Here is a 20956-nt window from a genome sequence, read left to right on the forward strand (position 1 = left end):
TGATGTTTTTGATGGATTTCTGTAAGTAAATAAGTTGCTCTTTTGCCTAAGACCAAAAGAGAACAGGTTTTGTTGCTAATAAAATTAGTTATTACTCAAAGCATATCTGTCTAGCTAAGTTAATGAAGTGATCTTCACTTGTTCCTCTTAAAAAAAAAAAAGGCAAACAGGGCGCCTGGGTGGCTCAGTCGGTTAAGCGTCCGACTTCAGCTCAGGTCATGATCTCGTGGTCCTTGAGCTTGAGCCCCACATCAGGCTCTGTGCTGACACCTCAGAGCCTGGAGCCTGCTTCTTAAGATTCTGTGTGTCTCTCTCTCTCTGCTCCTCCCCTGCTCTGTCTCTCAAAAATAAATAAACATTAAAAAAAAAGACAAATACCTATTAACTCTTAATATGGTTTCTTTCTTCCTTCTTTTTTTTTTTTTTTTTTTTTTTTTTAAGTTTATTTATTTTGAGAGAAGGAGCAGGAAAGGGGCAGAGAGAAGGAGAGAGAGAATCCCAAGCAGGGATTTGACTGGGGGCTCAATCCCACAGACTGCAAGATCATGACCTGAGCCAAAGTCAAGTGTCAGACACTCAACTGAGTCACCAAGGCACCCCAGTATGGTTTCTGTTGAAAGATCTTTGGTTGACCTCAGAACAACATAGGTTTTTGAAATGTGTGGGTACACTTATATGTGTTTTTTTCTTTGATAAATATAGTACAGTACTGTAATTATGTTTTCCTTATGACTTTTAATTTTTAATTTTTTTTAAGGTTTATTTTATTTTTGAGAGAGAGAGAGAGCGAGCATGAATTGGGGAGGGGCAGAGGGAGAGAGGGGGATACAGAATCTGAAACAGATTCTAGGCTTCCAGCTCTTAGGAGCCTGACCCAGGGCTCAAACTGTGGAATGGCTAGATCATGGCCTGAGCCAAGGTCAGAGGCCCAACCTACTGAGCCACCCAGGCACCCCTCCTTATGATTTTCTTAATAACACTTTTCTTTTCTCTAGCTTATTGTAAGAATATGTAGTGTATAATATATAAATACATGTTCATCGATTGTTTATGTTATTGGTGAGGTTTCTGATCAACAGGAGACTATTAGTAGTTAAGTTTTTGGGGACTCAGAAGTTGCACAGATTTTTAACTGCTTGGGGGATTGGTGTCCCTAACCCTTGTGTGTTGTTCAAGGGTCAATTGTAGTTTAATTATTTTTGGAGAGAATTAAAAGGAGAATTTGGTTAAGTTCCAGAAAAGCATAGTTTTTCTAATGTGGGAGGTAGAAGTCATTTCAAAAACTTTCCAATTTGAAAAAAGTTCTCTCTCAACAGTAAGCTTACTAATTTTACTATTGTCATCATATCAGAGATCATTGGTCCTTATCCAGGAGTAAAAGTCAGTGTCCCCCTGTCACTTAAAAAAATACGTGTTTGGTCTTATCTTAGAAATTCTGATTTAATAGGTCTGTGGAGAGCTCTAGGTCTTTGTATTTAAAAGAAAAAACTACACAGGTGACTCTGATATGTAACCAGGATTGGGAACCCCAGTTTTGGGGGAACTTGGATTTTAATGATGATAAGTCACAGTATGCTCAACAGTGCTCATTTAAAATCCTCTAATTAGATTTTCTTTAAATGTCTCATCTGTTTGTTTCCTCATATATGAAGGACACATACATGATTTGTATAGGTGCTAGTCTGATTTTCCTTTGCAGTTGTGTGGGTTACTTTCTGCAGTAGGACTTTGCCTGAAATGAGAGGACTGATTTTGGACTTCTGTGTGTCATGGACTTGTGATCCAGCAGTCTTCGCTTTTGGATGCCTAGTGTTTTTCTCTCCAGGTAGAGCAGCCTTAAATTTTTAAAAAAATAGCTTTGTTGAGACATAATTCACATACCATACAATTCACTCATTTTTAAAGCATACAGTTCAGTGGTGTTTAGTATATTCATAGATATGTGCAGTCAGTTTTAGAGTATTTTCCTTATCTCAAGAAGAAACCCTGTATCCTTTGGCTATCAACCTCCTACACCCTTCTTCCCTCCCTTTCTGGGCCCTAAGCATCTTTCTGTCTCTCTAGATTTGCCTATCCTGGACAGTTCTTATCAATGGAATCATCTAAAATACGGTCTTTTGCAACTGGCTTCTTAGCAGAATGTTTCCAAGGTTTATCCGTTTTGTAGTAAAAGTACTTCATTTTGATTCCCTCTATAGTTTTTATTCCTGTTATAGGATGTGTCAGTTTTTTAATTGTGGTAGACTATAGATAACAAAATTTACATCTTAACTATTTTTAAATGTATAATTCAATAATATTAAGTACATTTACACTGTTGTGCAGCTGATCTTCAGAACTCTTTCTGTGTTTCAAAACTGGAACTTTACACAGTAGTCTTATCCATAAAGGATACATTCCAAGACTCCAGTGGATGCCTGAAAACGTAGATATTACCAAACTCTGTATATACCATTTTTTCTTCTATATACAAAGCTATGATAAAGTTTAGTTTATGAATTAAGCACAGTAAGAGGTTGACAACAATATCTAATAATAGAAGTATTATAACAGTATACTTTAATAAAGGTTATAGAAATCTCTCTTGAAATATCTTACTGTATTGTACTTCACCTTCTTGTGATGATATGAGATGATAAAATGCCTGTTTGATGAGATGAAGAAAGGTGAATGACATAGGCATTGTGATGTAGTGTTAAGCTACTCTCTTCTTTATTTCTTTTTTATTTTTTTTCAATGTTTATTTTTAGAGAGAGACAGAGCATGAGTGGGGGAGGGGCAGAGAGACAGGGAGATACAGAATCCTAAGCAGGCTCCAGGCTCCGAACTGTCAGCACAGAGCCTGACATAGGGCTTGCACCCGCTGATTTCTGCCAAACACCGCAGCCTGAGACTGAGCATCCAAGAGTGGGAGGCCATCACCCACAATCCTGCAGAGAGAGAGAGAGAACAGAGAACACCTTTGGCTCATTTGTGATCATGTGATGTTCAGTGTCATGTACTACTAGCATTGCAAGACATTGCTCATTTATCAAGTTAAAATTTATTAGAAATGTTTGCTTGTCTTGCAGAATACTCACAGAACAAGTTACTCGCAATCCGGGGGTTTACTGTAAAAGTTTTTGTATGGACGTGTTTTCCTTTCTCCTGTATGGCTACCCAAGAGTGCAATTGCTTGATCATGTGGTAACTATGTTTTACCATATGAGGAAATGCCAGACTGTTTTCTAAACTTGCTCTACCACTTTACATTCCATCAGCAGTATATGAGGATTTTGATTTCTCCGTGTCCTTGCCAACACTTGTTCTTAACTGACTGATTATAACCATACTAGTTAGTGAATGTGAAGTGATATCTTATAGTTTTGACTTGCATGTTCCTGATGATTCATGACATTGAACATCTTTTCATGTGTTTATTGACTGTTTGTGTATCTTCTTTGAACTGTCTATTCACATCCTTTGCCTATTTTTTAAATGAGATACTTGTCTTTTATTATTGAGTTGTAAGAGTTCTTTATATATTCTAAGTACAAATCTCCTATTGGTGACTTACAAACATATCCTCCCATTCCGAGTTCTCTTTTTACTTTCTAGATGATAGCCTTTGAAGCACAAAAGTTAATAATTTTGATGAAGTGCATCTTATCTTTTTCTTTTTTTTTTTTTCAAATTTTTGATGTCATGTCTAAGAAGCTATTGCCAAATCTAAGGTTATTTACTCCTGTGTTTTTTTCTAAGAGTTTTAGAGCTTTAGCTCTTATATTATCATGTATTTGACCCATTTTGAGTTAATTTTTGTGGTGTTGTGAGGTTAAGGGTTTAACTTCATTATTTTGCATGTAGTTAACCTGTTGTGTCAACACCTTTTTTGAAAAGAACTTAATGATGTTGGCACCATTGTTGAAAACCAATTGGCCATAGAACTATAGTTTTATTTCTGGACTCTCAGTTCTGTTCCACTGATGTCTATCTTTATGCCAGTATCTCATTGTCCTGGTTACTTTGGCTTTGTGATAAGTGTTAAAATCAAGAAGCTTGAGCCTCCAGTTTGTTTTGTTTTGTTTTCTTTTTCAGGATTGTTATGGATGTTTCTGGTTCCATATGAATTTTGGGATCAGTTTTTCGGTGTCTCCAGAAAAGTCAGCTGGCATTTTGATAGGAATTGTGACTCTGTATCAGTTTGGGAAGTATTACAGTCTTAACGATAGTAATTGTGTTATGATCCATGAACATGGAATGTTTTTTCATTTACTTAGATCTTTAATTTCTTTCACCAGGATTTTTGTAGTTTTCAGAGTATAAGTTTTAAGTTTTGCTTGTAATGATATTGTAAGTAGAATTGTTTTTTTAATCTCATTTTCAGGTTTTCTTTAGGTCTTTTTTTCCCCCCTCCCTGTTCTTCATATTGGGTACTTTTATTCCTCTCATCTTTAAATTCACTTATGCTTTGTCTGATATTTCCATTCAGACGTTAGGCCCACTCTGATTTTTAAAATTTCAGATTCTGTATAGTTCAGTCCAGATCTACTTTTTTTTTTAAATGCCTTTATTGGCATATTTTGCACATCATATAATTCACCCTTTACAAGTATATGGTTCTTTCAGCTTCTTTTTTATAGTTTCTGTTTCTTTCTTTTTTTTTTTTTAACTTTAATTTTTTTTTTTTTTATTTTATTTTGAGAGCGAGCATGAGCAGGGGAGGGGCAGAGAGAGAGGGAGAGAGAATCCCAAGCAGGCTCCCTATGGTCAGTTTGGAGTTGTATGTAGGACTCAAACCCACAAAGCACGAGATCATGACCTGAGCCAAAGCCAAGAGTCAGATGCTGGGGCACCTGGGTGACTCAGTCGTTCAAGGTGTCCGACTTTGGCGGTCTGTGAGTTTGAGCCCCGCGTTGGGCTCTGTGCTGACGGCTTGGAGCCTGGAGCCTGCCCTGGATTCTGTGTCTCTCTCTCTCTCTCTGCCCCTCCCCTGCTCACACACTCTGTCTGTCTCTCTCTTAAAAAGAAACATTAAGGAAAAAAAACTTAAAAAAAAAGAGTCTGACACTTAACCGACTGAGCCACCCAGGTGCCCCTATGGTTTGTTTCTTTATTGAGGTATTCTGTATTCTCATTGTGACAGTATCTTCCTTATTAACCATTGTTAAACTCGCTGTTTAAAAATCATGTGTTCTAATTCTAACATCTGGGTCATCTCAGAGTTGGTCTTCCTTAATTTTCTTTTGAGAGTGGGATACATTTTTTGATTCTTTGTATGTTGCTTAATTTTGAATTCTGTCCCTCACGTGATAAATGCTATATATATTGTTTAGGCTGGATTCCGTTATATTCTTCGAAAAAGGATTTTGGTTTGATTTTTTCTTTTTTTGCTTGTTTTAGCAGGCATTTAAGTATGTGAAACTCAAATTGCAATTCCTCTGAGATGGACAACAGCTCAAATCTCAATTCACTTTTTAGCTTTAGCTGGACTGTTTGGAGTCTGCCATGTGCTCACATAGTTTATAATTAAGCTAGAGTTTTGGCTGAGGTTTTACAGAATTTGGGTCTTCTCTCTGGCTCTCTCTTTTTTGGGTTTTCTTTACCTTTCAGTGGCTATAGTGAACTTTAACTCTTTTTCCTCTAGTTCCTCAAACTAGGAAGACTGGAGGCTCTTTTTTTTTTTTTTTTTTTTTTTTTTTTAATGTTAGAGGAAGAACATGAGCAGGGGAGAGGGGGCAGCGAGAGAGAAAGAGAGAGAGAGAGAGAGACAGAATTCCAAGCAGGTTCTGCACTGCCAGCGCAGAGCCCAGTGCAGGACTGGAACTCACAAGCCATGAGATCATGACCTAAGCTAAAATCAAGAGTCAGACACTTAACCAACTGAGCCATCCAGGTGCCCCAAGTATGCAACTCTTGATCTCAAGGTCGTGAGTTCAAGCTCCATGATGGGTGTGGAGAATGGATGAATGAATAAATAAATAAAATTGGTTTATTTCCATAAGCATGAATCTCCTTTTATATATACTTGATAATTGATAGTGGGGCAATGGTGGGATCTCAGTGAAAATTCCTAGAATGTTTTGTTAGTGAGAACACTATTTTTCTTTTTAATGTTTATTTATATTTGAGAGAGATAGTATGTGAACGGGGAGGGGCAGAGAGAGACAGAAAGAGAATCTGAAACAGGTTCGAAGCTCTCATCTGTCAGCACAGACCTGACGCAGGGCTCGAATTCACAAGCTGTGAGATCATGACGTGAGCCGAATTTGGATACTTCACCGACTGAGCCACCCAGGTGCCCCTAGAACACTATTTTTCAATCATAGTTAGATAATAGAGTTTATGACATGTTCAAATTGTGAGTATGATTTGTTTTATTGTCAGGAGGAGTGGTTTTTGTTTGTTTTTAAATGTTTATTTATTTTGAGAGAAAGTGCATGTGTTAGCAGGGGAGGGGCAGAGAGAGATAGGGAGAGCATCCCAAGCAGACTCGGCGCTGTTAGCACAGAGCCTGACGTGGGGCTCGGTCCCATGAACCGTGAGATCGTTACCTGAGCCGAAATTAAGAGTTGGACTTTAACTGACTGAGCCACCTCCTGAGAGGGGTGTTGTAATAGTTAAAATTTTTTTACTTTTAATCAAGTTTGATCTTCATTGATTAGAAAACTTCTTACCTGATTTGGAGGAAATGTATTTCTTTTCTGTTTAAAGGTGAAGTGGATCCTAAAGAGAGGATAGCACGCCAACGGAAACTATTACAAAAGAAACTTGGTCTTAATATGGGAGAAGCCATTGGAATGAGTACTGAAGAACTCTTCAATGATGAAGATCTGGATTATACTCCAACTTCAACAGCCCTTGTAAATAAACAACCTGTAGGTAAAATCTTTGGTTATTTGACTGCAAGTAATACAAGGGTTTTGCTTCATCTTGCCATGTTATTGCAATGAAAAAAAATGCTGTTGCTCATTGCGGCTTGTTGCACCATAATTTAGTATTTAGTGTCTTCATGAATTGGATTTCTGGTAACAGATCCTAAAGAGATAGAAGTTCAGCCTACCTTATAAACTCTGGATTGACTGTTAGATAAAAGCTGTGGTGGGCCTTTTGGAGCCACTGCTATTGAGAGATCCCAGTTGCACCAATTGCTTTTTCCTTTGTTCTTCAGTGGAAAAAAAAAAAAAAGTAAATGTTTGAGAGAGTAGAGGATAGTAAGGGCTAGTATGATATTAGAAATCTTTAGAGCGGTGATTTATTCTTTTATTTGGCAAAGTAACAGATATGATAAGAAAATTTTCAAACAATGAAAAAAGGTATACAATATGAAGTAAAAAGTTTTTAATAATTGATGGACATGCATGTCCCCGTGCCCCACAGGCAACCCTTCATGAATTACTTGTACATGCAGACACAGGTATTTGTATTTTAAGCCATATTTATCTTTTCCCATTTCATGTAGCTGAATATATCAGTATATACAGATTGATCATGTATTTTTTTGATAGCTTCTTTCTCTTTTGTTTTATGGATGTACCATAATTTTGCTCTGTATTTCTCCCTTTTCTCCATTCTTCAAATTCCCATTGGATGCTCACAAGCTGCTGCTGCTTTTTTAATGTCCCAAACTGCTTAAGCTCCAGTAAAAAAGCTGTGGCTCTCTCCTAAGAAAAATTCACATGCAACTGAAATATTAACATTCAAGGGGGTTGGTATTCTTTCCTCTTGCCACTGCAGTATCTTTTTAGAGTTTCCTGGTCCTTATTAAGAATTCTTGCTTTGCAGTCATGAAACGCTTATCTTGTCTTTCTTTTGGCCTTTTCCTTTATACTGGTCCTCTAAACCATCAGAATTTTCGAACCTTTCTTTAGGGTTAATGGAGTATGTGTTGATAAATAACTTTTGCAGACAAAAAAAAAAGAACATTCCTGAGGAAAAAAGAAGAGTATAAAGAGGCAGAAAATATGACAACTATAAAGAAACAGAAAGAAATGAGGTGCAAAGAGAAGCATGAGGTGTAAATAAAAAATAAAAATAGAATAAAGGGAACAAAAATGTAGTAATGTGATCATAGTGTGGTTATCGTGTATGGTATAAGAAAAAAGATGAGCCAAGTATATTAGAGAAGATGGGGTATGGACAGAATAGTTGTATGTAGGATGGGCAGCAGAGACTTTGAGGTTTGTGAGATCCAAGTTGGGTTGGCCTTATATGTCATGGACCTTTGGGAGGAGGTGCTTAATGTTACTTGTTGCCATAGGTTTATCATTGCTTGTATATGCGCCATTGGTCTCTGGACTAAGACCGTAGTGGGGTATCCATACCAGTGACCCAAATTAGTGGTCAAAGTGAATTTTAGTTGAATCTTAAATCAGTTAAGGGCAGAAAGGATTTTTAGGCTTGAACTGAAAGCCTTTATAATGTCTCCCATGAATGGAAAAGACAGCAAAAAACAGTAGATAGTGATGGCTTAAGAGAAAAGGAGCAATATGAGTTAAGTTGACTATAGGATGCTGGATCACTTATGCCTATAATTTTTTTTCAATAGGTGATATTGAAATTAATATTAATTAATATTAATTAATTAAGAATATTAATTAATATTCTTTATTCTTACAACTTTAGGGTGGTATTACAGTTTTTTTGTTTGTTTTATTTTTATTTTAAACCCAATATAGTTAATATACAGTGTTATTAGTTTTGGGTGTACAATGTATTGATTCAACAATTCTATGTTACTTGGAGTTAAGGTAAGTGTACTCTTAATCTTTTTCACCTGTTTCACCCATTCCACCCACCTCCCCTCTCGTACCATCAATTTGTTCTCTATGATTAATAAGAGTCTGTTTTTTGGTTTTTCTTTTTCTTTTTTTTGTTTTGTTTCTTAAAGTCCACATATGAGTGAAATCATGGTGATTGTCCTTCTCTGACTTATTTTGCATAGTGTTATACTCTAGATCTATCCAGTTGTTGCAAATCGCAAGATTTGGTTCTTTTTTATGGCTGAGTAATATTCCATTGTATCTGTGTACCACCACATCTTTATTACTGTGGTCATTTTGAAGTATCACCTTTTCAAAACCCTATCTGTGGGTTATGATCATACATTTGTGCTACATCGGTGACAAAAAAAGTTAAGAAACATACAAACATCTGCTGAGAATTGGAAGAATAGGAAATAAGGAATAAAAGAGTGAAATTATGGTAATAACCATATAACAGAATAGCATGAAGCTGTCAAACTGTGGTCAGTTTGGATATAGTGAAATTTATAGACTTAGTACTCTTCTGAGGCTGTGGGTATTTATTTTAACTTCAAAAGTTCAAACTCAGCATTCTTTTATTCTTTTAGACTCTCCAGGCAGCTGAATTGATTGACTCAGAATTTCGAGCAGGAATGAGCAGTAGACAAAAGAACAAAGCTAAAAGAATGGCCAAGTTATTTGCAAAACAGAGATCCAGAGATGCAGTGGAAACTAATGAAAAGAGGTAGTAATTTTTTTTTTTTTTTTTGCTTATTCATTTAAAACAGTGATGCTTTATAGATTAAATTTGTGTCTGCTTGATTTTTAAAAACATTTGCTGACATTGTCTTTAGCTGTGGAGTACCATTTGGATTGTCTTGCTGAATTGTCAGAGATTATTTATTATTACTACGGACTAGGACAGCTTCCCCAGAATAATCCACATATGCAGATTTATTTTTCCTTACCAATTATGACCTTTGAATGGGGGCTGAAGATCTTCCGAGGGAAGTGCATTCCAGGCAGAGGGAACAAATGTAAATGCCTTAATCATAGACTATTCAAGAAATAGAAAGAAAGGCAGTATATCTAGGATGAGTAGACGGAGGTGAGGGTAGGACCGAGTGAAGTCAGAGAGGTGGTCTAAGGGCCACAAGTTTGTTTTTATTTTTGTTTTTTTTTTTCATGTTTATGTTCGAGAGAGAGAGAGAGAGAGAGAGAGAGACAGTGTAAGGGGAGAAGGGGCAGAGAGAGGAAGACACAGAATCCGAAGCAGGCTCCAAGTTTTGGCCTGTCAGCACAGAGCCTGACATGGGGCTCGAACCCACGAACTGCGAGATCATGACTTGAGCCGAAGTCGGACACTTAACCAACTGAGCCACCCAGGTGCCCCTAAGGGCCACAAGTTAAGAATATTGATTAGTATAGAACTGTCACAGTGTTACATCATCTGTCTTCTAGCCTGATGGCTAGACCAAATAGGAGGTAGTAATCCAAGTTTATTTACTTAATCTTGTAGGAAAGAACTCTGGATAAAATCACTGTCCACATTTTTTTAATGAATTAATAAAAGTGGTATCTGTGTATGGTCTGGAACAGCATTTCTAAAAGAGTGGTTCAAAACAACCTTGTTCAGAAGCACTTTGAGGGGTGTGTTAAAATGCAGATTTTCATTTTCATTTAACAGAGCCGAATGGGGCATTCATTAAAATGCCCCATTCGGCTCTGTTAAATCAGAATCTTTTATGGTGTTCTAGAAATGTTTGAGTAATTAAACACATGAAAACTTACAAAGTTTTTTTTGCAGATGACAGGACCTTTTGTTTTTTCCGTTTATAAATATAAAGCTAAAATGTAAGTGTTTACAGTATTTATTTAAAAACTAGGTGCAAAGGGAGTAAATAATAAACATCTACTTGGTATAAATTTTTACTTGTTAAGTTGTTCAGTATGAAATTTTAATTGAACTTCATTAAACTACAGAGTTTTTTAAGTAAACAACTTATTAGGATTGTATATAGTAACCTAATAGGTTTCTATTGGCTTTATTTGTATAAGCACTTTTACCCAAATATTTGAATATAGAAATAGTAGACTTTATTTTTCAGAGTTTATGATTCATTCATTACACAAATATTTACTGAATACCTTCTGAGTGCTAGATACTGTTCTAAGCCCTTAGGATGCATTGGTGAATAAAATAGATAATTCTGCCTTCATGGAACTTACATTCTGGAGGAAAAAATGAATAAGGGAGAAGATAAGTAGAGGCATCTGGCTGGCTCAGTTGGTAGAGCATGCAACTCTTGATCGTAGGGTTATAAGTTCAAGCTCCATGTTGGGTGTAGAGATTACTTAAACATAAAATCTTTTTTTTTTTTTTTTTTTTTTTTAAAGGGGATAAGTAGGAGTGCCTGGGTGGCTCAGTTGGTTAAGCATCTGACTTCAGCTCAGGTCATGATCTCACAGTTCATGAGTTCAAACCCCACCTTGGGCTCTGTGCTGATAGCTCAGAGCCTGAGCCTGCTTCAGATTCTGTATCTCCTCCTCTCTCTACCTCACCCCCTGCTCACACTCTGTCTCTCTCTCTCTCCCTCTCTCTCTAAATAAATAAACATTTTAAAAAAAGAATATAGGAGCACCTGGGTGTCTTAGTTGGTTAAGAGTTTCACTTTGGCTCAGGTCATGATCTCATGGTTCGTGAGTTCAAGCCCCACATCGGGCTCTGTGCTGACAGGTCAGAGCCTGGAGCCTACTTCAGATTCTGTGTCTCCCTCTTTCTCTACCCCTCCCCAACTTGTGCTCTGTCTCTTTCTCGCAAAAATAAATAAACATTAAAAAAAATTAAAAGATAAGTAAATATATATATGTATGTATACACACACACATATATGTATATATGCATATATCATGTTAATGATAAGAGTTAAGTAGGAAAAAGGAGATAAAACAAGGAAGGAACATGTGAAATGTGTTGTGGGGAGAACATTTGAAATTTTAGATAAGGATAGTCGGGAGGGATTCACAGAAGTGACTTTTCTTTAAAGATCTGAAAGGAGTGAGGATACGAGTCCTATGAATATTTGGAAAAGACATTCCAAATAGAGGGAACATAAGGGCAAATGTCTGGAAGGAGAAAAATGCTTAACAAGTTCAAGGGGAGTAAGGTGGCCAACCAGTGTTTCTAGATTGGAGAGAATTAGGGGAAGAGTAATAGAGAATGAGACTGAGGAAGGTTAGATTTCTTTCATCACATTTATTTTTTTGTTTGTTTGTTTATATAAGTCTATTTTAAGAGATAGCACAAGTGGGGGAGGGGCAGAGAGAGGGGGAGAGAGAATCCCAAGCAGGCTCCGCACTATCAGCGAAAAGCTGAAGAGCCTGATGTGGGGCTCAGACTCATGAACCACAAGATCATGACCTGAGCTGAAACCAAGAATTGGACACTTAACCAACTGAGCCATCTAGGTGCCCCTCTTTCATCACCTTTAGAAAAAATGGTTGGCCAAATAAGTCACATTATTAAGATACGGGGGATATTTTAGAAAATAGTGCTGTATGTACCTCAACTGTGCTGATTGTCCTTTCTGTTAATACTGAATAAAGTGGTTTTGTCTTCTCATTTGTTATGTTTTATTATTATGCTAGCCTCAATATTTTTTTTCTAGTCATAAAGTAACATTTCTTCAGATTTTCTGGACACATTTTTCATTGGTCATTTATCTCTTTTTTAAAGAGCTAGTAGAACTATAGTGTGTTACTCAGTGCATTAGTTTCCTCTTGGGTAGAAAAGCCTAGAAAAGTTAAGCTGGGCCAGATTTAGGTTGTTAGGCCAAGGGAGTTTAAAATGAAAAGGAGAAGAGCTGGTTGAAGAGAGGAAGAAAGAAAGACTGTTAAATTTGTGATTCAGTTTGAAAGCAAGAATTCATGAACCTATTTTACATTCATTAGTGAGAGTAGGGGAATATATTTTGCTCAAAACTTTTTACATGGTTGATCTTACTTATTTGATATATGAAGTTTTAAGTAAACCATGAATGTGGCAAAACAAATGTTCATATGATGTATTCTTTTACATTCACTGTGGTTCACATTATTCTTTATTCACTTTTTAAAATGGTGACTTTTATTTTTTAGCAATGATAGCACTGATGGGGAACCAGAAGAAAAGAGACGAAAAATAGCAAATGTTGTTATTAATCAGTCTACAAATGATTCCAAAGTTTTGATTGATAATATTCCAGACAGTTCTTCCTTACTTGAAGAGGTACTATTGAAATACCCTAAAGTGTCTTTTGAAATTGTTTATAATTTTTTCATACTGATGTGTCAGTAGGTAATAATCTATCCATTGAGAGAAATTTTATTGTATCTTTACTTCATTAGTAAAAATTTTAATTATTAAAATTTTTAAAGCATATTTTTACTAGACCTACAAATAAATACACTTTTATTAAGTTACTTAAATTGTTAGCATAAAACAGACCTTTTGAATTAGTAGTAATTCTGTTTTTCTTACTCAGACAAATGAATGGCCTTTAGAAAGCTTTTGTGAAGAACTTTGCAATGACCTTTTTAATCCTTCCTGGGAGGTAAGATTTCGTCATTACAGCTTCTCTCAGCTCTATTTTTTTTTTTTTTTTTTTTTTTTTTTGCTAATGAAGGAACCATGTGAAACATTTTTTTTTAGAGTCCCTATTCTTCCCACTGATCTGGGCACTTCATATCACTCACCTTCTAAGTGGAAAACTTTAGACTGATTTTCACCTTTCGTACCCTTTTTGATCATATATCTTTAGAGAACTATTAGTTTCTTTTCATTTTTTTAGCTGTGGTATAAAGACTTGCATATCTCTACCAAATAGTAAAAACTTGCTTTTTAAGAGGACAATTTGATTAAGAGTAATAGTTTCCAAACCAGCTTTTTAGTCTCAGAAATATTTCTTCAGAGAAAATCTTGATCATATCCCAGCATGTTAAAAGAGATGAAAGTTAGGTTTCTCTGATTGAAGTTGAGGGTTGGTGGTCTCAAAGCATTCTGTCCTACTTCAGTTGGCTCCTGGGTAATTTAAAACCACTGCTGTGGAATACCTTTTAGTGGTCTTTCTGCTCCTTGATGTACATCTGTTTAAAGTTATTCAAGTGTTAACTTAAATTGGGTCTTGAATAAGTAAGTGGGTGGGTGAGGTGCCAGTGGTCTGTTTCCTCCCTTCCAGATGATGCTTCAGAATGCTATAGGGTGACAGTGAAGCATTAGTCATGAGACAGTTGAATTGTCTTCCTTTCACATTTATACTGGTATCTTTGGAACTTAGTTTTAATATATATATTTCTAAAATACTGATGTTGGAGCTATAGGGAACAACATGATTCTTTCCTCACTTTTGCTGGGGATAATGCTAACTGCAGGTAAAAGGTAGGGAAATCATAGCCAAATAGATTAATATCTCAGAAGGATCTTAGGTTAGTTACTTTCTTAGCTTGATTTTAGAAAAATTCGACATAACCAAAATTGTGAAACTAATGCATGTAATTTTTCTTGGATAGCAGAAGAACACGTTTTTTTGAAGTGCCACTTTAGTTTATTCTGATTTCTTAAAAATCTAGAATCCCTTTTTCATATTGAAGAAAAGTTAAACTCAGTTTCTTAAGCATTTAACCTTTGACATTTGCGTCTTGTTTGTTTTTAGGTTCGGCATGGTGCAGGCACTGGACTTCGGGAAATCCTTAAAGCTCATGGAAAAAGTGGTGGTAAAATGGGAGATAGCACTTTAGAAGAGGTAAGTGTAGTAAAGGATCAGTTATCAACAGATTTTAGTAGTTTGCTTCTTTTCTCAAGACAGGGAAGTTACAGAGTTGTGCCATGACATAGAAATGAGAAATAAATAAATATGGAAAGGTAAATATGAGGAAAAGTGTTTAAAGGTCAGAAGGAAGTCTATTTACTAACAGAGAAAGAATGAGTTCATGGGAAAGATTTGTTCAGAAACATTGAGTGGAAAAATATATAAGAGCAAGATACAAAAGATTGGAAAGTAGAGTAGGAGGTGTAAGAAGATAGTTTAGAGGTCATTGAGCAATATGACTGGTGTAGCATGAAACACAGGTAATAGGATAGATAATAGATACATGACAGATATAATTGAAATTAGAGCAACCTTTAGTAGTTTCTTAATTTCTTAGAGTGCAAGTAACATAATAGAATTCATGAGTCTTAAAGATCTTGGTGTAGTATATTTGAACCTAATTAATCAATAAACACGATGTGGTTAATATTAAAGGTAGTAATTGGAACTTTTATGTATTTTGGTTGTTGTTCCTACAACAAAACCTGTCTGTCCCAATATTTTAGTTTTGATTTTGGACTTAATGTGTCCCCAACCCCCAATACAAAGTATGATTTTGGTAATTAAAAATGATTGTTTTAACAGATGATTCAGCAGCATCAAGAGTGGTTGGAAGACTTAGTTATTAGACTCCTTTGTGTTTTTGCATTAGACAGATTTGGAGACTTTGTTTCTGATGAAGTAAGTATCACCTAAGGGAGGCTTTGTCCGATCAAATTTCAAATTCAACAAAATACATTTTTTTGTAAATGAGTTTTCTTCCTTTCTTATTCATAGGTTGTGGCACCAGTTCGTGAAACTTGTGCTCAGACATTAGGTGTGGTGTTAAAACACATGAATGAAACAGGAGTTCATAAGACTGTGGATGTGCTTCTTAAATTACTTACTCAAGAACAATGGGAAGTTAGACATGGTGGTCTGCTAGGAATAAAGTATGCTTTGGCAGTTCGTCAGGTAAACACTTCAGGTTTTGAAGCATGTATGGGAGAGGTTTTTTCCCTCTTATTTTTATTGTATGAAATTACCTTAGATTCTTAGTGTTACAGATGAGCCAGCATTTCAAGATTTGCCTTCTTGAGGTAGTAGCTTAGACATAGGTGGTACTGTAAGAATTTAAGTACGAATCAAAAGATGGTTCATTAGGTTTGAATACTTGTTCCTGTTTCATAGGAAGACCGATTCTCAGGGTGATTCCTTGTGTATGATCCCAGAAATAGATTCTGGGGGCTGGCTCTATTTAGGGAGGTTGAAAGGAGAATAGATTGAAGTATGGAGAGCAGGAAGTAAGGAGAGCTTTTCCTGCCCTTTTCTCTCACACCCCTTTTGGTTGTCATTAGTGTTGAATAAGAAATAGAAATTGAGGGTCCAGCACAGCGGTATGTATCTGTATGTGTTCATGCAGGGAGTTCATAGTTTTGCCTCGAAAACGTTATCTGATGTTTTAAGTCACATTTAATAGATACTTGATACTGTTGTGGTTTTTCTTTTTTTTAAAAAAAATTTTTTTAAACGTTTATTTATCTTTGAGACAGAGAGAGACAGAGCATGAACGGGGGAGGGTCAGAGAGAGGGAGAGACAGAATCTGAAACAGGCTCCAGGCTCTGAGCTGTCAGCACAGAGCCCGACGCGGGGCTTGAACCCACGGACCACGAGATCATGACCTGAGCTGAAGTCGGCCGTTTAACCCACTGAGCCACCCAGGCGCCCCAGTTGTGGTTTTTCAAATGGGATTAGTTACAAATAGACTTCTGTTGTTATTTTTTGTTTATGCGATTCTTTTTTAATAAAGATTGGGACTTTTAAAAAAAATGTTTTATTTATTTTTGAGAGAGAGAGAGAGAGAGAGAGAGAGTGAGTGTGAGCGGGGAAGGGGCAGAGAGCAAGGGAGACACAGAATCTGAAGCAGGCTCCAACTTCTGAGCTGTCAGCATGGAGCCCGATGCGGGGCTCAAACTCAAGAACTGCGAGATCATGACCTGAGCCGAAGTCAGATGCTTAACTGACTGAACCACCCAGGTGCCCCTAAAGGTTGGGATTTTTGGGGCACGGGGCTGGTTCAGTTGAAGAACATGTGACTCTTGATCCTGGGGTCATGAGTTTGAGCCCCACGTTGGTTGTAGAGATTACTTAAATAAGTAAACTTAAAAAAAGATTGGGACTTGTGCTTTCATATGGTAAATTTAATAAAACAAATTTTAAGCACAATAATTGCATTACAGAAAATTAATCTGTTTTGATGTACTGTTTTACAGGATGTAATTAATACTTTATTGCCTAAAGTTTTAACTAGAATAATTGAAGGACTTCAGGACTTTGATGATGATGTCAGAGCTGTTGCTGCAGCATCATTAGTACCTGTGGTAGAAAGCCTTGTAGACCTTCAGACACAGAAGGTAAATTAAATATTTTTGCATTTTCTTCTATAGAGCTTGTTTACACTTGGGTATAGAGTATTAGGAAAAATATTCAGTATTTTTTTCTCCTTCTCCAATTTTTTAAAAGATTTTATTTATTTATATATTTATTTTTTTAATATGAAATTTATTGTCAAATTGGTTTCCGTACTGAAGATTTTATTTTTAAGTAATCTCTGCATTCAATGTGGAGCTTGAACTTAGAACCTCAAGATTGAGTGTCACATGCTCAGCCAGCCAGACATCCTGTCCTTCCATTTTTCATATAACAGATAGTCCTCTGACGTATACAATCTCAATTATATATTATCCTTGGAATAGTGAATTTTGTCTATTAATCTACTTCCCCTTTGTGTACCGAGTATATAAGGAACTTATTTGAGAAGAAAGCAACCATATCTTCTTTATTTTACTCCTGGTTTTTAGACATATGGGATTTGTGTTTGTTTTGATTTTGGTTTTGGCTTTAAGTTGTTTTAATCTGGTCTCATTTTTTGAAATGCCTCTTTTAATGTCTTTCTTTTTTATTATCAAAACCATAACATGTATACAGCATTTGGAAGTGCAGCAAGCAGTATTTATTTAAAAAGTCAAAAACTAAATTTATCTTTTCATGATGACTAGTGTTGTTTTAAGTATATTAGTTTACAGAGAAGGTCATGTCTGGTGTATGTACACTATATTGTTTTCCAATTTTAGTTTTTTACATAAAATAGGAGTATTGGCTATCTTATTTCCTGAATTCTCCCTCCCATTATAAGCCTGGGTAGGAAGGGAAGTGCCAAAGTAGAGTTGAGTGGCATTTAAAGAGGGGTAGAGAATTACTAAAGGCAAAAAATGTCTCCTCTTTAATTTTGCTCAAAACTGACACTATCCAAGGGCATGGGGATTATATATGTTTTTGAATCAGTAGTGACTACAATTTTGCATGGCTTGTGAGTATATTGTGTAAAATAACTGTTTTCTTAATAACTGATCCTATAGGTACCATTCATTATAAATACACTATGGGATGCTCTTCTGGAACTAGATGATCTTACTGCATCAACAAATAGTATTATGACTCTTCTTTCATCCTTATTAACTTATCCTCAGGTCCAACAATGCAGGTAATTATTTGTAGTTAGTAAAGTAAAAAATGTTTACGTACATTTCCAGATAATCCTAAAAATAAAATAGTTTGGCATCTTTAAGTACAGCACTTAAAGTGAGTTGGAAATGCCAAAGACTACTATTTTCAAATTGGCCTTGTCTTTACTCTCTAGCCACCAGCATAGTAGGGGCAGGAGCTTAAAAAGGTCATATTTATCCTTGGGGTACTTTGGTTATATAATTTTTCATTTTGTTCATCCTGTGATAGTTAACTTCAAGAGTTTAATCATTGCATATTATTTTCATATCCAGTCCGAATACAGAACATTAGCTTTAGAGACATTTAGCTAATAGAATTATCATTGAACATCAGCATTACATTTTCCAAAATTTGCTCCTCAGTGAACTTTTTCTTTGTAATGTTCATTTCAACTCTTGGTCTTGATTTCAATAATTATCAGGAAGGGAATAATACATAATAATGCAGTATAATGTCCAAAGACAGAGGTTGAGTGAAGCCAAAAACATAAATCAAAAAGTGTCACCTATTTTCCTGTCCTGATACTTGAAATAAAGTTCAGCTAATTAATGTATTCCCTACCTTTTAGATTGCCTCCTGAGTAATACTATTTCTATTAATAGTTTCTTTGGAGATACAGAAGAAAAAATTCACATGCAACTTTAAAAATCACAGATGAGAAAATTAATTACTGTTCTTAGCCTAGAGAGGATGTTTAGTGAATGTGCATATGCTCATGATTATAAATGATTTCTGGCTCTGTAAGTCTATTTCTAATGAAAATCATAGATGTATTAAAAACATGTTCAGAATGTTTCAAGTAATACTGGCCCTGCTGAGAGTACTTCAGGGGTAAATTTAGGGCAGTAGGACAACCTACAAGTTGGAATTGCAAAATAAATGCCTGTAAAAGCAAACGAAGAGAAAACTTGGTAGTGCATTTATGAGATTTCCTAATATTCAGGTATTTCAATTAGTAGTGAAAGCTATAGGGATTAAATGTGTTCATCTGTGTGAAAGCCCTTCTCAAGCTGCAGAATGCAAGAGTTTTTAATTACCCTAAATCAGAAGTTCGTAAACTTTTTCTGTGAAAGCCCAGATAGTGGTATTTTTGGTTTTGTGGGTTATATGGTCATTGTCAAAACTACTCAACTTTGCCATTGTAGCTCAATAGTAGCCATAGACAACGCATAAGGAATGAATATGGCTGTGTTCCAGTAAACCTTTATTTAAAAACAGGGTGATGTGGGTTTGGATTGTGAGCCTGTGTTAACCACTGTCCTAAATAAAGGGTTTAGGACTTAAAAAAAAAAAAAAATCTTTGAGTAGTGTCAGGAAAGCTAGATAATGTAAGGAAATGAAAGAAGTAGTAAAAATTCTGTTAATTCAGAAATAATGTATGAAATACAATAATGTGTGAAATAATGTAGTTTTTATGTATTTATTTTTCAAAATTGCCCTGTTAGGAAATTTGTTTCACATGTTATGATATTTGGCAGATACTTTCCAGCTATGTAAGAAGAAATGCAGCATGTCATTTGGAGCATGAACAGTTAAAAGTTACTCTATTAACAAGACCTTGTTATAATGCTTTTACATAGTTTGAGTCTGTTTTTTGTCTCTGTTCATGTGTTTAATAATTTTATAAGTAAATTTACTAAACATGTAAATAAATGTGAGAAGAGATGTTCATACAAACCTGCAAGTGATGAAAATAATGCTAAAATATAGACCTGAGGGGAACCACAAAAGAACATATAGTTAACACCTGCCATATTCTTTTTTATTCATGCCTTTTTCTAGAGTTATATATTTCAAATGCTATTTCTAAATCATTTCCTAATTCAAGGTAGTTTTTATAAATGACTCATGGATACGACAGGAATTCTGTGGTCCAAGTTGTTAGCCTAGAAGTGGCTTTGCTTGCTTTTCCATTTAAATTCTAATTGTGAGAAGGAAGATAATCTGAGTTTTCCTAACTTTAGTAATGCTAAATCAGGATGACAGATTTCGAAGCTACTACCATGCCACCTCTTGCTCATTTGATAATGTGGCAGAGATGACCCCAATGGGGAATATAAGTTATGTGCATCTAATGGTTACTGATTGGGGTTAGCCATGGGAAAGAAGAAAAAATTAATCTTGATTTTGTGTAGCCTACCAGTTAAGACACATGTTCCATTTTCCTAAGAACAGACTGAAAAAAGGGCAGCTATATTGGAAAGTTCTACTTTGACAAAGGTAATTCGTGGCATTAGTACCATAGAACTTAATGTTGATATTTATGACTGCGTTTGCTCTGGGTATTCTGGTGGTATAATAGCAGTTTTGAATGAGGATGTTAAATGAACGTTCATATGAAAATACTACCTTTTTAGAATTTATTCATCAAAAAAGGTATGAGGTCCACAGGACATATTTAGAAAATGTATCAATAGAATTTCAACTGAAAATGAGTAAGCCTAATTTGTGTCTTGTTTATTAGTATTCAGCAGTCACTCACAGTTCTAGTTCCACGTGTCTGGCCTTTTTTGCATCACACTATATCATCAGTTCGAAGAGCAGCATTGGAGACTCTATTTACGTTATTATCAACACAGGACCAGGTAAGAACTAATAACTATGTGTAGTGATACTGAAATTACATAGAATCATTTTATAAACTCAATCAGTCTGGTTACCTTTGCTACATAGCCAAAGATCAGGAGGATGCTGGGCTAGTAGAAATGGTATGGTGACCATGTAGACATATAAAAATATAATCACCATGAGGGCAGAAATATTTTAATATTTTGTTCTAGGTCGTATTCCCAGCACTTGGAATAGTGCTTAACACATAGGAGGCCTTCAACAAATACTTG

At 35.7% G+C, this 20956-nt stretch overlaps 1 protein-coding gene across 2 annotated transcripts in view; it reads left to right on the forward strand.

Annotated features, from left to right (window-relative positions):
- The window catches only part of BTAF1 (B-TFIID TATA-box binding protein associated factor 1), a 118165-nt gene that overhangs the window by 24187 nt on the left and 73022 nt on the right, over positions 1–20956 (forward strand). For both annotated transcript variants that reach the window (XM_019445075.2, XM_019445076.2), the window contains 10 exons: positions 6694–6857; positions 9332–9468; positions 12861–12990; positions 13247–13315; positions 14414–14503; positions 15155–15250; positions 15347–15523; positions 16823–16963; positions 17969–18093; positions 20581–20701. In XM_019445075.2, the coding sequence (XP_019300620.1) occupies positions 6694–6857; positions 9332–9468; positions 12861–12990; positions 13247–13315; positions 14414–14503; positions 15155–15250; positions 15347–15523; positions 16823–16963; positions 17969–18093; positions 20581–20701 (1250 nt within the window). The remainder of the gene's footprint in view (positions 1–6693; positions 6858–9331; positions 9469–12860; positions 12991–13246; positions 13316–14413; positions 14504–15154; positions 15251–15346; positions 15524–16822; positions 16964–17968; positions 18094–20580; positions 20702–20956) is intronic.

This window comes from Panthera pardus, unplaced genomic scaffold (genome assembly GCF_024362965.1).
Source record: "Panthera pardus isolate Hobbes unplaced genomic scaffold, ASM2436296v1 HiC_scaffold_22, whole genome shotgun sequence".
Classification (NCBI taxonomy): Eukaryota; Metazoa; Chordata; class Mammalia; order Carnivora; family Felidae; genus Panthera; species Panthera pardus.